Genomic DNA, 17,628 nt, shown 5'->3' on the forward strand with positions numbered 1-17,628 from the left:
AGTGCTCTTGCTTTTGCTATACTGTATAGCACATTTAGAGTCTACTCAAGAAGTGACATGAGGAAGGACAGCTAAGGGAAGTCCTACTGTGCAACCAAATGTTTTCTTGCACAAGGTTGCATCTATCCTAAAGCCTTCTTAAAGTCTGAGTTCACTATTAATATACACACCTTCAAGATAGACCTTAAATATATACATGGTTTTTTAAAAAGTAACATTCATGTTTCTTTCTTAGCTGCCCATACTGGCCTCTTCTGTTGTCAGTCTCTATTTCCTTGAACTCACGGATGTCTTCAAGCCAGTACATGCCGGATTCAGTTGTTATGATAGAAGTTTGAGTATGCCATACATTGAACCTTCCCAGGAGGCTGTTCCTATCTTGATGTTGCTCAGTTTGGCGTTTGCTGCTCCTGCCATTATGGTGAGTTCGAGAATTTCCCATTTGTCCTATTCGTTTTATGTTTTGCAGGTGCTCAGAAGAATGTCATCCCATTAGCAGAAGACCAGATCCTCAGATCTGCAATTCCTGTCTTCAAGAATTGATCCTATTATTTATTTGCAGAGAGCTCTATGATGAGTTTGCTCACCTATAGTCAAAAGATCCAGTGCCGACAGAGATGGGCAGCTGAGTCTAAAAAGCTGCCTGTTAAGTAGTGTTCTCCCCTAGGATAGGAAAGAAACTTTGACGGAGAGCATGTTCTCTTCAACAGCTGGACGGATAGTCAAATAATATTAGTTCTTTTTAATGCTGCTTCATGTGATCAAGGCTGAATCTTGGCATTCATAACTTGGTTGTATACCAGGTTTTTGGTATGTCTCCTTGAACTTGAAAGAATAATGGATTGGAACATACAGATAAAACAGAAGTATTAGTTGCCAGAATAATATGCTTCACTGAATCAGTTTAAATGTTTCTCTGCTTATTCACCCATGTCTCACTTGTTTGGTTTCAAAGTTAGTGTTTCCATGGCTTGGCATATTTATTTAATTATCAGATTTTTTTTTATCCCACCCTTGTTACTTTATAAGTATCTTAAAGTGGCAAACATATCTACCTCACACTCCTTCTTCCTCCTATTTTCCCCACAACAACCTTGTGAGGTGAACTGGGCTGAGAGAGAGTGACTAGCCTACAGGCACCTAGCTGGCTTTCATGCCTAAGGCAGAACTAGAACTCACAGTCTCCTGCTTTCTAGGCCAGCTCATTAACCCTAAATCAAACATAAACCTAGCCCATTCAGCTTAGTTTACAGTTCATTGTTATATGCAAAGCTGGAAAATTGGTTAACTGTGTTGTGGAAAATCATTCAGTATCTAAACCCCAATCAATAGCTGCATGGCTTGATTTATGCTCCTTCCAAGAGAGATCTTCATATATAACGATCGAACGCAATTGAGAATTCTGTAAAAATAAAAACGTTAATTTTCAATCCCACTAGTTGTTCTTGATCAAAATCCCAGCACCATAATGGTTGTACTGAGGCCCATTATGTTATTGGAAGCTGATTTGGACAATAGCATTTAGCTTACTAAATCCCTTAAGTCCCCCCTTACTATCTACATTATGGTGGAATTACACTATCTTCACCGTCCTTATGTTGCTGTGGGGGAAAATAAGGGAAATCCATTAAGGTAGGTAGTACAGCTGAGAGAAGGTCGAGCAATAATGTCGAACTACTGTACTCTCAATTACACAGATACCAGGAGATCTAGTGCATCAGCAGTTTTCTAAAAATGGCCTCCATAATTTTTAATTAATGCTTGAAAAAGATATGTCGAAAAGATTCTTTGTATGACTTTTTACCTAAAACACTTGGGGAATACTGTGATTCTTACTAACTAGAATCCGTTTCTTCTTGCTTTCTTGCCAACAAAAAAGGAAGCTGATATTAAATAATTGAGAGTTGGTTCATTCATGCTTCTTACTCGGTATTGGGCAATTAAGTCTGTTGTTCTAACTAACATACCTCTTGGGGAGAATTAAAAAAGGAACAGACACCTCTGTCAACTATTGTAAGATCCAGGGGTGAAATGCTACCAGTTTGGTCCGGTTCAGGCGAACCAGTAGTGTAAAAAAAGCTACTGGTTCAATCGAACCGGTAGTTAGCTACTGGAAAAAAGCTACCGGTTCCTCTGAAGCTACCAGTTCCTCTGAACCAGTATTTCCGATGATCAGCTGTGCCGCGCGGTTCAGCTTTGCTAGAAAGCATGAAATCCTGCTTTCGAAGCTAGCGAAGCTAAATCACGTGGCCCAGCTGATCCCCTCCCCTCGCTGTTCTACTTACCTTCCCAAGCCTCCTTTTGGTGCGTACTCCGTATGCGTTGATAATCTAAGGAGTTCAGATACATTGATCGAGTTTGACACTCTGCTCTAGCCATTCTGGAAACATTTTCATTTGTAAAAAGCATCCTCCAGCCATCTAATCAACTTCTGATCTGAGCTGTGGATAATCTTAACTTTGAGATCTCAGAGTTGCTCTCTGCAAGAAGAAGTAGTAGTTGCTTCTTAGCTACTCATAAAATTGTGGGCACCTCTGCCAATATCATGCTCAATGGGACAAAATTGCCAAAAACCAGTCAAATCTGTTTAGCTACTCAAATGTGATAGAAGTGAATGGAAATGAAGCCAAAAATACTTGTGTTTCCCCGAAAATAAGACCCTGTCTTATATTTTTTTGAACCTCAAAATAAGCACTTGGCCTTATTTTCAGGGAGGTCTTATTATTTTGGGGCGCATGGAGTAAGATGGGGCTCCTCTTGCTGTCTTACCTGATTTCCAGCTCTGCATTTAAATATTTGCGGGAAGGGCTTATTTTCGGGGGAGGCTTATTTTAGCGCATGCGCTCAAAAGCCCGATTGGGCTTATTATCAGGGGATGTCTTATTTTCAGGGAAACGGTACTGCTGTAGAGTGCTACTAAAAATGTCTTAAAGATAGTCAGAGCTAACGTTGAAAATTGCCAACACAGGGAAGTGTTTTCATGAGTCAGTAAAGCTAATACAAAGTGAAACAGGTAATTTCAGCCCAGCCTTGACTGCTGTGATGAGCACTGACCTCTCAAAACAGTAGCAGGTATAGTCCAACACACCTAGAAAGCACCAAGCAAGAGAAGGAATATTTTCAGAATGGCAAAACTAAGTTCAACTCTTCAAAGTTTATTTAGCAGCCCTGAGCATTTCTCCCAAAGTTAACTACTTCAGAGGTCAATTTTGAAAGTAACATATTGTTTCACAATGATAGCAGTATATACCCCTTTGTTTTGTTTGTACATATGAACATATTCATTCTCTGCTTTCAATCCAATTCTCCACAAGCAGTGTCAGAGAACTGGAAGAGATCTTAGATCAACCGTTGTTTCAGCCAATATATCTGATCATTCCTCTTACAAACAAGATCATGTAAACATGAAGTATATTCCCTGACCCCCCTGAGAAAATTGAATTAAGAGTCACCTGGGATGTATAAGATAAGATAACTTTATTGTCATTTTTTTTTTACTGGCCCACATTAAAAATGAAATTCTGTTGCCTGCTCTCAAGAGAAAGTATATATCTACCCAAACATCTACATAACAGCAGGTTCTGACAGGTTTTGACAGGTTCTGGAGAATCGGTAGTGGAAATTTTGAGCAGTTCAGAGAACTGGTAACGGAAATTTTGAGTAGTTCGGGAAACCAGCAAATACCTCCTCTGGCTGGCCCCAGAGTGGGGTGGGAATGGAGATTTTGCAATATCCTTCCCCCAAAAGTCGGGAGGGAATAGAGATTTCGCAGTATCCTTCCCCTGCCACGCCCACCAAGCCACACCACGCCCACAGAACTGGTAGTAAAAAAATTTGGATTTCACCACTGTAACACACATATACACATGCTATATACATACATAAATATATACCGCAGTGGCGCAGTGGTTAGAACGCAGTACTGCAGGCTACTTCTGCTGATCACTGGCTGCCAGCAGTTTGGCAGATCGAATCTCACCAGACTCAAGGTTGACTCAGCCTTCCATCCTTCCGAGGTGGGTAAAATGAGGACCCAGATTGTTGGGGGCAATACGCTAACTCTGTAAACTGCTTAGAGAGGGCTGTAAAACACTGAAGCGGTATATAAATCTTATTGCTATTGCTATACCTGTGAGCATCCATACTTTGGTGAATGAAATTTGCACTACAATAATTACATATAAGTGCTTTGATTTGAACCAGACCCTGCTCAAATCGTTGCCAAGGTTACTTTGCACCCACTTTTTGTCATTGCAGATTATGGTAGGCGAGAGCATTCTCTACTGCTGCCTTTCCAAACGCCGGAATGGAATTGGAGCCGAGGCCAATATCAACGCAGGCGGCTGCAATTTCAACTCTTTCCTTAGGAGAGCTGTCAGATTTGTTGGTGAGTTTTTCTGATGGGGTTTCAGAGTTCTATGGAGACCGGGATGAAGCTTTACCTTCACTGCATATATGGCATCCAATATGGCTGTCTCGCCTCAATCCATACACTTGCTTGTCTGAATGAGTACTCACCATATGGATTGGCAAAAAAAAAAAGGGTCACTGGTTCAGAATTATAATACAGATATATAGAGAAATAACTACAGTGCTACCACATTATCCCTTTCATTGATAGATGGGGAAGAAATGGAGGTAGTGACAGATTTTATTTTCCTGGGCTCCAAGATCACCACAGATGGGGACTGCAGCCAAGAAATTAAAAGATGCTTGCTCTTTTAATAGGAAAGCTATGGTAAATCTAAGCATACTAAAAAGCAGAGACATCACCCTGCCAACAAAAGTGCGTATAGTCAAGACTGATTTTCCCAGTTGCAATGTATGGCTGTGAAAGTTGGACCATAAGAAAGGCTGAGCACTAAAGAATTGAGACCTTTGAACTATGGTGCTGGAGAAGACTCCTACGAATCCCTTGGACTGCAAGGTGATCAAACCAGTCAGTCCTAGAGGAGATCAACCCTGACTGCTGTTTAGAAGTCCAGATCCTGAAGATGAAACTCAAATACTTTGGCCACCTAATGAGAAGGAAGGACTCACTGGAGAAGAGCCTAATGCTGGGAAAGATTGAGGGCAAAAGAAGAAGGGGACGACAGAGAATAAAGTGGCTAGATGGAGTCAATGAGCTTAAATGGACTCCAGAGGATGGTAGAGGACAGGAAGGCCTGAAGGAACATTGTCCATGGGGTCGCGATGGGTCGGACATGACTTCGCAACTAACAACAAAGATGCTAGTTTGCGTACCTTGGATTTATGAGAAGTAGCTCTCCAGATATTGCCAAGCTACAGCTCCCAGCCACTCCAATAGTGACAGATGCTTGGATTTCTAATTCAGGGCCATGGATTTCTCACTTCTGCCTTATGGGAAAGTGAGGTGCTTACATGCTCATAGGTAAATGTCCAGAGATACAGTGCATTTCAGCAAGATCACCATTAACTCCAAAAGCCACATAGATAAAGCATCCAGTTTCTGTTTCGTGATATTGTTCTTCTAAAATAACACACCATGTTAATTTCACCATGGAAACAATTGGAGGAACATTGTCCATGGGGTCACGATGGGTCGGACAAGACTTCGCAACTAACAACAACACCACATTACATTATCAGCTGGCATTTTACTTTGTGTGCTGATTTAGACCAGCCCAGAGGTCACCAGCTGGCATCCCAAATTAGAATAAATAGTATATCTGTTTCACCAAAGTTATTGGTTATAGCATTATCATACCATGTGGCATATCATACATGGACTAGCAATATAAATTAACATTTCAACTAGATTTCAACTAGATTAGTAGAACCCAATAATATATAAATGTCAAGAAGATCTGTGTTCAATATCTAGGCCGCCTAACCATTGAAGTGCAGCATTGTTTATATTTTAAAAATCAAATATTGGACCGGTATATGCCCTCAGCTTACAAATTGTAGATCACAATATGATCTACAGTTTGACGTGGGACCCCACAGTCACACGGAGGGGAGGATACTATGCCCCATTTATACAGAGAGCCCCAGCAGATGCCATGTGTTCTGCCCCAGCTATGGACCCCAAAGAACGCAGCACACACAAGTCCGTTCAAACCTTATTTTACTAAATAAACCAGTCTTTTACAAAATGGCTGTTAATTAACTGCATTAACAGCTGTCAAGAATTCAAAGAATAATAACTGAAAGCTTACTGTGGTTGGCAGAATGCCCAGAAGCAATTTGCAGGAAGCTGATAAGATAAGCAAGACAAAACACAAAGGTATGTGAATGAAGTTGTTCCCTGCAAATTGCTTCAGTCGGCATTCCTCCTTAAATAGGCTAAAGGAGTGGCCAATTAGCCCCAAGCCTTACTCTCGAGGAGACCTCCCCCTGAGAGCCACTCCTGCCTTTTGGCAGCTCTGCGCGCCCGTGCATCAAGAAGAGGCTCCTCTCTTCGTCCTCTTCACTTAAGGGAGGTTCTGAAGGCCCTGGCTGAATCCCCCCCTCTGGCACCACATCTTCTCCAGCCTCCTCATTGTCCGACTTGAGTGCCAGCTGCACAAGCTGCTGGCGCAGCACCATACCAGCCTCCTCGCTGTCTGAATCAGCTACTAGATGTACAGGCCGCGTACGGGCCACAACACCATGTGAGATGCGAATCCTATTCAGGGTTGTCTATTGCTGATGCGGTAGTTCAAAGCCTGTCACCTTTTTTGTGGGGTCATTTACATGTCTCCCTATAACTGGGTGCTTAGTGACCCATTTGGCTTTCCATTGACCAAAGTATAATCATTTTTTTTGTTCCATTTCTAGGTGTCCATATCTTTGGCCTTTGTGCTACTGCACTCGTCACTGATATCATACAGCTGTCAACTGGATATCAAACACCGTATTTCCTGACTGTATGCAAACCTAATTATACTTCTCTCAACGTATCGTGCTCAGAAAATTCTTACATTGTGGAGGATATTTGCTCAGGATCTGATCCCATTATCATCAATGACGGCAGGTTAGAAACATAATTAGTTGTATGTTATTCAGTATTTGTTATCTCTTGTTCATCATGGATGTACATCCTTGTCAGGCTGATTATAGTATTTGTCTGCATATTTTGCTTTTCCACAAGGCGAGCCTTTGCTTTGTAATTTACATAGAATATTTCAGTGTGTTCAGACAAAAACGACTTCTAAAGTTGCTTGCGACTATCACCAGCAAGCCAATTTTCTGTATATAAAAATAAAATGTGACACACGGGGTAAAGGAGGCTGCAAGAGATGAAGAGAAAAGAATCAAGCCAAAAAAAAAAAGTCTTATTTTTTATAGGTTACAGGTTTTGATTGAAATCATATGGGGGAAAATGTAGTTCGGTCAATTTTGGAATGGCTTTTTCAGGATGACATTTGGGAAGAACCCAAGGACATTGGAGTCGCAGCAGAGGGGATGAATAGCTGTGTTTCTCTTACCTTGCTCTTAGCTACAACCCTAATGCATTATGGTAGCTGCCAATTTAATTATTAGCCAAAAGCAGGAAGTGAAATGCCCAAGTGTCCATTCCGTCATTCCCTTCCACCTCTAGGAAGCACGATGTGATGTCTGATAGCTACAATTAGTATCAAAATTAGCTGGGACGAAGGTAGTTACCTTCAGGTAAATTACCTTTGTTGGACTGATTGACAGGTAGGTGACACTGGAATGAAACAAAGGCAGCTGGTCTTTTTTCCTCTACTTCTACTGAGTTAATGTGGATCAAACCCCTTGGCTGTGTTCTGCCATATATCCAAGAAATACCATATTTAGAAACAGATTAAAGAGGGTAGAATTCTACAGAGATAAATTTATGTAATTCTCATAAGGCTTTTGGTTTTCACAGCAAAAAATTTGCTTAACTACAGGTAGGCCTCAATTTACGACCACAATTGAGCCCAGAATTTATGTTGTTAAGTTAGAAACTTGTTACCTGAGTTTTGCCCAATTTTACGACCTTTCTTGCCACACTGGTTAAGTGAATCACTGCAGATGTTAAATTAGTAACATGGTTGTTAAGTGAATCTGGCTTCCCCATTGACTTTGCTCGTCAGAAAGTCACAAAAGGTGATCACATGACCCTGGGACACTGAAACCGCCATAACTATGAACCAGATTTACATCACGTGTAAATCACGTGACCATGGGAATGCTGCAACTTTTTTTTAGTACTGCTGTAACTTCGAACGTCACTAAACGAATGGTTCTAAACAGGGACTACCTTTATAAGTAAGGATAATTACAAAATGAATGGACATTTCAGTTGCTTGAAAATGACAGTGAATAAGCGGGCTACAATTGCAGGGGTTTGTATCTTACTAAAAAAGGTAATTTTGTCAACAAAATGGGTTGCAATAATGAGAAAGATTTCCCTAATAATAGGCCTAGGCCAGGGGTGGGCAAATATGGCCCCTTTATGACCTGTGGACTTCAACTCCCAGAATTCCTGAGCCAGCTTGGCTATCTCAGGAATTCTGGGAGTTGAAGTCCACAGGTTGTAAAAGGGCCACAGTTGCCCATCCCTGGCCTAGGCAGTAATTGAACAATATTTTCCTGCTCCTATGCTCTTTCCCCAAATGCTTAATATGATGTTCTAAGAAAAATGCACATTTAGAATTTGCAAAGGAGATGTGAATACCTCTCTGCGCATCCATTTTACTACCTGCACTAATTCCAAGAGTAATCACCATGCGTAAAATTAAATGATTTATAAACAGATATTTAGATACCGTAATAGCATTTGCAGATAGCAGGCTGAAATGAGGCCCATGGCTTTCTTTTTTCAGAGAACATTAATATATAAAGTCTAATTTTGAAAGAAGACAGTTCTTTAAAAAGAAGGGGGGGGAAAAACCCCTAAAAATCTTATTTCAATTTCCCAGATTTACAGTAATTGTTTTTGAGACTGCCTCAATATTTTTTAAAAAAATGCTTATCTCAGAATAGGTTATTGTGTGTTCTCTAGTGATAATTTTCATGTACAGATGTCTTCATGCATAAGCTTTGATACATCATAGACTTTGCTTGAGTGCATCTAAGTCTCCTCAAGTGGACTTTGATTTTAAGTGACTTCATGGACATATCGCTATCATTATCTTGACAAAAGTAAAGAAATGGTTTGCCAAAGCCTTCTTCCAAAATGTTTTTGGCAACCTTATAGTTTAGCAATAGCACTTAGACCTATATACTGCTTCACATTGATTTACAGCCCTCTCTAAGCGGTTTACAGAGTCAGGATATCACCCTTTATAATCTGGGTCTTCATTTTACCAACCTCAGAAGGATGGAAGGCAGAGTCAACCTTGAGCTGGTCAGGATTGAACTCCTGGCAGTGGAATGCAGAGTTAGCCTGCATTCTAACCACTGCACCACTAGGGTTCCTCAGGTTAGCCCAAGTGGTCCTTATCCTTATCCAAGTCCTAACCAGGTTCAACACTGCAGATCAGCCAAGGTTGGCTAGATGTTGAATTTAAGAAGAAACATTTTCTAAATGTTGCCTTTTGGAGTTATATTCACTACAACAATTTTCAATGCTTTTTAGAGAGAGAAATCTTAAAATATTACTCCACAAGATTTTAAAAAATGAAATAATTAATTAAACACCTTTCCCCTACCTCCTAACTACTGCCTGAGTGCTTGCACTTTTCAGTCAACCCTTAGAAGTAGTGTTTCTTGCGTTTCTGCTTTCAGGATCCCTTGCCATTTTTAAAAATAATAGAGGACCTCCAAAAAGCTTTAGATTGTAGGTTACATTTATCAATATTTACCATATTAAAAATTAAAATTGATGTATTTGTAGAATATTTATTTGTAGAATCATGTCAAAGTAACAGTATTAAACCTATGAAATAAACAATATTGAACATATTAAATGTATGTTAGATGTTAACATAAATATTAACATATTAAATAAACCAATATTTTTTAAGAACTAAAAACAGTAAGAATCTTTGCAAATTGTTTTAATCTGTGCAAATATTTTCAATGTCTGGCAAATAATTTTGATTTCATGGACCTGTGAGAGACTCTGGTAAGGGACTCCGGGGCAGGGGTGCTATTCACTTATATTCGCTACCGGTTTGCAAATGTGAGCACGCGCAGGGCCTTCTGTGCATGCGCAGACCATCAAAAATGGAACATGATGACATCTGGGCAGGTGGGCGGAGCCTTCCACAGCCGCCACTACCGGTTCTCTCAAACCGGATAGAACTGGCTGAATACCACCACTGCTCCGGGATCCTTGGGCCACACTTTAAGAAACACCGCATTAAGGTTTTCTAGATTTCTTTTGTGTTGCTGAACATCTTAACTGACAGCATCACCATGGATCAAGACTCAGAGTACTTTTCTGAGATATCTATTTCTTTACATCTTTAAAAAACTGGGGGGGGGGGTGATGTGATTATTAGGAAATCATCAAATAAGCACAAATAGAAATCCTGGAGGAGGAGAATTCTGCTGCCAATTTGGGGGCAGTGGGTTAAAGAGTTTTAATTGATGGGTGCAATGCTTATCCAGTCACTGGGAAAATTAATGGCAAGAAATGAGCTATTCCCAAATCTTTATGCAATATTCATTCTGCCATAATTGGAAATTTTCTTCATTCAGGATTTTAATCAGTGCAGTCAAAATGTCTATTACTGTTAGTTAATGTGAGCTACAGCAGTCATTCTTTACAAAATACCAAAAGGTCGGGTTTTTTTCAAACTGATAATGTAATAATAATTTCTCAGAATATACAAGCTTGCAGGTTAAACACGGTAACCAAATTGGACCACCCGGTGCTTTTAAGTTATTTTTAAATCAGGCTTGGTGAAATGTCTTTTCAGTGAGAAATTTAATTTGAATGTCCTTCCTTTGCAGAAAGTCATTTCCTTCACAACACGCCACCCTGGCAGCATTTGCAGCTGTGTATGTTTCGGTGAGTAATTAAGCCTTTTCGTATTAATGTGTACAAGGGGGTGTGTGAATCAGAATGTCATTGCTTTCCTTGTATAAAACAGCCTGATGATAAAGAAGAATCACCCCAATTTCATTATTTCAAATAAGTAAAATATAAAAATTAGAGATTAAGGAGAATTGGTAGAAACACCATTTTTATTAAATACCCTGTCCTTTGGAATGAGGAAATACTTTTAAAAGCAGCGTAGTGATCTGTGGCCAAGTCATAATAATATAAATGTCATATATGTATACTCCTAAGTAACATCCAACATACTCAGTGGACTTAACGTCCAGGTAAGAGCAACATTTTATGACAGGTCACAAAAATCTATAACTTTCACTTTCACCATTAAATGATGTTGATTTATCTGCATTTAAATGGAAAGAACATTTTTCAGGATTGAAAATATATTGTATGCCATCAAAGAACAAGAAGCTTCCTCAGTTCTAACCGAATGGTGGAGAATGGAAGATTTTATATTCCTTGTAGTCATCTGGTTGTCAGCACTCGCTTTGAGAGTTGTAGGGGCCACTTGGAGGTTTATTTGTGCCCTCGGGGTCACCTGAATAGGTGTGGAACCTTCTTGGACCTGCTGAAAGGACTGTGTTGTAAATGGGAGATATGTGGTGTTGTATCCCTTCCCCTCTGTTGGGAGAGGAGAGAACAGAGAGAGCAGAGGTGGGTTTCACATATTTTTACCAATGGTTCACCACCGTCCGCCTTCCACGCATGCGCCCGGCCTTCCATGCTTGCGCATTGCTCACACGCATGCCTTCCACGCATGCACCCAGCCTCCAAAACGTGGCTAAATAGGATGGCATAGTGCCGGGGGGGGGGGGGAAATCCACAAGTGCCGCCGGTCCGAACCGGCTGAATGCCACCACTGAAAGAGGCGGGTTCTCTCAACAGAGAGGGGAGGAATACGACGCCACCTATCTCCTTTACCACACAGTCCTTTCAACAGTTCCAAGAAGGTTCCACACCCATTTGCACTATTCAGGTGACACCCCCCCCCCGAGGTACAGATGAACCTCCAGGTGACCTCAAGGGCTCTCAAAAAGAATGCTGACAACCAGATGACTGCAAGGAATATAAATCCTTCCATTCTCCATCATTCACCACAGAACCAAAGAAGCTTCTTGGGTGAGAAGTGAAATGTCTTCAAGGAAAAACAAAGGAAGTCCAGTTGCCTTTTGAAAAAGCACCTTTGGAATAATCATGACCCGGATGACTGAGAATCTCCATGGGCATCAAAGAACAAATTAATATCAGAAATGAGTCAGTATTTCAGTATTTATATCAGTCTTCTAATTTTCCAAACCAACTCACTGCAAATTCAGCATGAAAGCAGGTGGCTCATATTCCTCTTGACACATACTATTCTTATTTCCTGATAAGTGGGCATGGCATAGGACTGCACATGTTTTTCTCCGCCAAGAGCTTTTCTCACAATGCAAGGAGGATTTAATTTCTGAAATATTTGGAGGACTCCCAACTATGGCTCTTCACTGCTATTAAACCAAAGTGTCATCTCATCCAGACTATATTCAGACATCTCCAACATCATTAGTAGGAAGCAGTGATGTGAATGAAAAGACAGATCTGATTATTTCTAATGGCATTCACAGAGGGATGGAGGTTGGGGGGAGGAGCAAGATTATCATTGAAGTTATCCTATTATAATATTGGGGGGGGGGGTGCTCCTTCTTTTCTCCAAAGGCTTTATGGGATAAGCAGCTCTGATCTGGTTCCATTTAGCACTTGACTCTTCCTGTGCAATTTCCATAACACCTCCAAATAAATTCCCTGTCTGGTTCATACTGACAGGTGCTCAGTTCACACCTTGAGAAATTACTCAGATGGAGTTTGGAGTTCTGTGACAAAGAGGTTCTTTCACCTCTCCCTTCCATTGAATCAAAAGACATTTTGAAGATTGACTTGTCCTCAGCTGGTCCCACTCAGAGTTCGATGGATGTTACTATCTGGAAGAGCCACTCCCAACTCATTCACTCAAGAAACTGAGCTATTCATTTTAATTACATTTGCAAACTAGCAATAAGACATAGTTCCCATCACTGTTATTTTCACTCCAAGTCATGGTTGTCACGTTGCATTTTTCTCCCAGATTCCGAATAGCAAGGAGAAAATCCTTGACTCTTTATCTCACAACATACAGTATCACCTTAATTATTATTTTTTCTTCTTTCAAAACAACCCAATGGATTTTTGTTTGTTTTCCTTTATTACCTTCCTTCAAAAAAGCAGGAAAAGAAAGAGTACCATTCCATGGGGAAATGTCACTAAACTTTTTTTTTAAAATGTATTTCTTTTAAAGATGTACTTCAATTCTACGCTAACCGACTCCTCTAAACTTCTGAAGCCACTTCTAGTCTTTGCTTTTATTATCTGCGGAATCATATGTGGCCTGACACGCATCACCCAGTACAAAAACCACCCAGTGGATGTTTATTGTGGCTTTTTAATTGGGGGTGGAATTGCTCTCTACTTGGTGAGTAGAATGTTGGCATTCAGAATTGCCTATATGTCTTATGAATTCAGAGGTTTTATGTGGTTTTAGATGTCTCGGGTACATTATTCAAATTGGCGCTCTACAGTGTGCTTCTAAAAATGAACAGATGTCCTTGAAAAATGGAAAGGGCACCGATAATCTATTCACAAGATAACATAATGTATTTAGGGCTCTATAAGCCTTCATGGGCAATCTTGAGCAAATCAGTCTCTCTCTTTAATATGAAATTGGTGAAGTCGGGAGCAAAACTACATATGCAGCTGCATGACAAATTTCCTCATGTAGAGCTCTGGGAATCATGGATGGGATATCATGGTGCTTATGATAACCTAGTTCCCATTAGTCTTTTTTTTTTTTTTTTTTTTGATATCAGTAGATAATTTTACAGCAAGAGTAACTAGCAAATGCTATGTTCCTCTTGGTTTTTTGTTTTTTTTAAAGAAATTATTTTGATTAAACAATTGGTGCATGGAAAGTTGGCCCACTGCAAAATGTCAAATCTTTTTGATTTGAAAGGATTCCCATTTGAGCCCATGTAGATAACCTTGGAACAATTAAACTCTTATTGACGGCAGCTTAATCCCTGTGCTCTTATTAAACTGCTGGACTTCGTTGATTCTGGTTTCCTTCCTCTGTATTAACCATTCCTTAAAGCTGGCAGACTCAAAAAGGCCTATCCATTTAAACACTTCTGAAATTGGTCTGAGACATTACAGCTTTTTTTAAAGTAAAGAAATGTGATAAAGGAGTGGAGATATGCCTGGATGTCTTTTCATGTTCTTTTGCCTATTCCAGCTGCTGATGAAACTGTTCCTTAGGGATTTTAAGACAGAAACAGGGTTCCTAAGACAGGGACAGATCCAGATAATTGCTAGGAATACGTGTGTTCCCACTATGGAAAAAAAATACCTTTGGCTGATACTTTAGCAGTTTTAAGAGTTCATTCCATACCTACAACACTTGAGAAATTTAACTATCTTTTGCTGAAGTGTTTATAAATATTTACGTTTCCATAAAAGGGTTCTATTTTTTTCCCCCTTCAAATACCAGGGTCTGTATGCTGTGGGGAACTTTCTGCCAAGTGAAGACAACATGTTCAGTCATAACATACATAGAGAACCATTGAGACCTTTGCCTGACCTAAGCCAAGATCCCAATCGAATTTTACCAGGGAAAAATGGTAGTGGAAATGATGTGATCGCAACTCAACACATGGAGAACATGTTGAACAGGAACCACAGAGACACCGGCTCCTTGACAAACCTTAAGAGAGCAAACGCTGATGTAGAGATTATAATGCCACGAAGTCCGATGGGAAAGGAAAACATGGTCACATTCAGCAACACCTTGCCAAGAGTCAACACACCTGCAGTAGAGGAATCGGTTCGACGGAACGCGTCCATACATGCCTCCATGGATTCCGCCCGCTCAAAACAACTCCTCTCTCAATGGAAGAACAAGAATGAAAGTCGGAAGCTGTCCCTGCAGGTAATTGAAACCGATTCTGGACAGTCGCCGCCTAGGGCCATTGAAATGAGGTCAAGCTCTGAGCCATCTAGAGTGGGTGTTAATGGAGATCACCATGGTCCAAGCAATCAGTACCTGAAAATTCAGCCTGGTAGCATGCCAGGCTGTAACAGTGTTGGCCTATCTGGGGGACCCAGAGTTTCCATTCAGTCACGTCCAGGATCTTCCCAGCTTGTGCACATCCCTGAAGAGACCCAGGAAAATGTGAATACGTCTCCCAAAACGAATTCTGCTCGAGCAAAGTGGTTAAAAGCTGCTGAGAAGACAGTTGGGTGCAGAAGCAACAGCCAGCCAAGGATCATGCAGGTCATTGCCATGTCAAAGCAACAAGGAGTCCTTCAGGGCAGCCCAAAGAGCTCTGATGGCGGTACAGTAACCTGTACAGGAGCGATCCGTTACAAAACCTTGACAGATCACGAACCGAGCAGCATTGTAAGGGTAGAGGCCCATCCTGAGAATAGCCGTCAGATCATCCAAATGCCATCCGAAGGAGAAGGCAGTGGCTCCTGGAAATGGAAAGCCCCAGAGAAAGGGAGCCTTCGCCAAACGTATGAGCTCAACGATCTCAACAGAGACTCTGAGAGCTGCGAATCTTTGAAAGACAGTTACAGTTCTGGGGATCGGAAAAGAAGCAACATCGATGGCAGCGACCATCATCATCATGGGATCACCACAATAAGAGTGACCCCTGTAGAAGGCAGCGAGATCGGCTCAGAGACCCTGTCCATTTCCTCTAGCCGTGACTCGACACTTCGGAGAAAAGGCAATATCATTTTAATACCTGAAAGAGGCAGCAGCCCAGAGAATACCAGGAATATCTTCTACAAAGGAACATCTCCAACAAGAGCTTACAAAGAATGAGGGCTGGTGCTTCGGCCAAAACAACAAACACCACTACAATCAATACTTTTTGGGTGCAAGCGTTGCACTCTCTTTATTTTTAGAGCTGATGCCGAAATATTCTTGATGTGCCAACTATTGACCATCAGCCTGACTGTTTATGGATGTTGCTGATGTGTAGTGATTGTGCATGAATTTGTGAATTTCATGTCGCGGGGGGAAAAAGCACAATGCAAGAACCTAGTGAAGGGGAGCAAGCTTTTGTTTTCAGAATCAAAATGTTTTTCCAGTGGGATCTGTGTCAGCAAAAAGAGCGGTCTTAAATCTAGACCGCTTATTTCCTGAATGTGCCAACTTTTCAACTTATCTCTATTTCATGGTCAAAGGGAAGCAATTTTTTTTAAATAAGCAAAAGCTGTACCAGAGTTGTACTTCATCTTTGCGGGTTTTGCACCAAAATTTAATACCAAACGGTGCTGATTCTAACTTTACATTTTTAGAAAACTTCTACTCCTGTGCAGCTCTCTAAACACAATACATTTTGATGTGCGAGTTCTTTCCGAGTATACTAGCTGAAAACACCATGCTAACTGCAATCATTTAGAATAGAAAAGTATCAAGAATCAATACAGCTTTGCTATAGTGCAGTTTTCATCTCAAATGATCGCAAAAGTTTTGTGTAGTTCTTTGAAAGATTTTCTGGAGCCAAAAAAACAAAACAGAAACAAAAGGTGATATCCCATGAAAGTTGAATAATTTTTTTTTTCTCCTGAGTCAGTTTAGTGTTTGCTTTTCTCCAAACTTTATTCAGTTACAGGTACTACAGAGATAGATGTTGCTTTTTTAATGAGATAGTTTGGGATTAATTTAAATATTGTGCTGCTTTTTTTTTTTTTTTTTTTTTTTTGAAGATAAGAATCTCTTACGGCACTAATTCAAATTCTTCATTTTGAACAGGGTTCTCAGTTTGCTTCATGGCTTACATTTTTCTTTTGTCAGTTCATCGTTGGTTAGCTAGCACTTCACCCTGATCACTGCCACTGTGTTGTAACAGTGCAAATAAATCTTACAAGTCAGATTGCCTAATCAATTAGCAGGTGTGGCCTTAAACATAGGAACATCATAGACAAGACAAAGGACCCCTGTTATTCTTTTCCCAAAAACTGGGTTGTACTTCTGCTCCCAGAAGTGACCTGAATTTAATGAGGGAGCATGATTGGACGATCCAAGCAATCGTAATAGGCTTATCTTAATCTCCCATGGCTGGTGAAATAGTCAGTGGAAATGAGAACTGAAATTAAGTTGCTGAATCCTCCCCCCTATGACAGTTTGCTATCTTAAGTGCTTAAAGCCAGATTACATTAGATCACCTATCCCCCTTTCTTCTGCATCGGTGTTGAACCTCTGCCTTCCTCTGAGTTCCTAATATACTAAAAAGGATTTAATAGTTCTGATGTCAATGAAAGCAATGGCTGAGGTAACTTGTAGCTGACTACCTGGTGGCCAGTGACAATGTGAGATATTGGATAACTCTCCTATCCAGTAGATGGGCTGGTCTTGTCATTTAGGGACAACCACAGATAAAATCGATACTCGCACTCACACAGAGAAGTGATTCTCTTAGTCCACAGGTATCAAACTCAATCACGTCACATATCATGACGTATCATGACTTTTTTGCCTTTGTGGAGCCGGGGTAGGCATGGCCTGCGTGTGATGCATCCGGCCCACAAGCCGCCAGTTTGATACCCCTGTTTTAGTCACTTGGAATATAAAATGACCCTTCAACTAC

At 40.6% G+C, this 17,628-nt stretch overlaps 1 protein-coding gene across 1 annotated transcript in view; it reads left to right on the forward strand.

The window, feature by feature from the left end:
- Positions 1–15,857, forward strand: part of PLPPR4 (phospholipid phosphatase related 4) — a 39,861-nt gene extending 24,004 nt beyond the window's left edge. The window contains exons 2-7 of the mRNA XM_070939377.1: positions 236–421; positions 4,258–4,387; positions 6,784–6,979; positions 10,858–10,915; positions 13,275–13,448; positions 14,520–15,857. Coding sequence (XP_070795478.1) covers positions 236–421; positions 4,258–4,387; positions 6,784–6,979; positions 10,858–10,915; positions 13,275–13,448; positions 14,520–15,857 — 2,082 coding nt within the window. The remainder of the gene's footprint in view (positions 1–235; positions 422–4,257; positions 4,388–6,783; positions 6,980–10,857; positions 10,916–13,274; positions 13,449–14,519) is intronic.
- The last annotated feature ends 1,771 nt before the right edge of the window (positions 15,858–17,628 follow it).

The sequence above is a fragment of the Pituophis catenifer genome, unplaced genomic scaffold (genome assembly GCF_029215685.1).
Source record: "Pituophis catenifer annectens isolate HBS135680 unplaced genomic scaffold, rPitCat1.0.hap2 SCAF_3, whole genome shotgun sequence".
NCBI lineage: Eukaryota > Metazoa > Chordata > Lepidosauria > Squamata > Colubridae > Pituophis > Pituophis catenifer.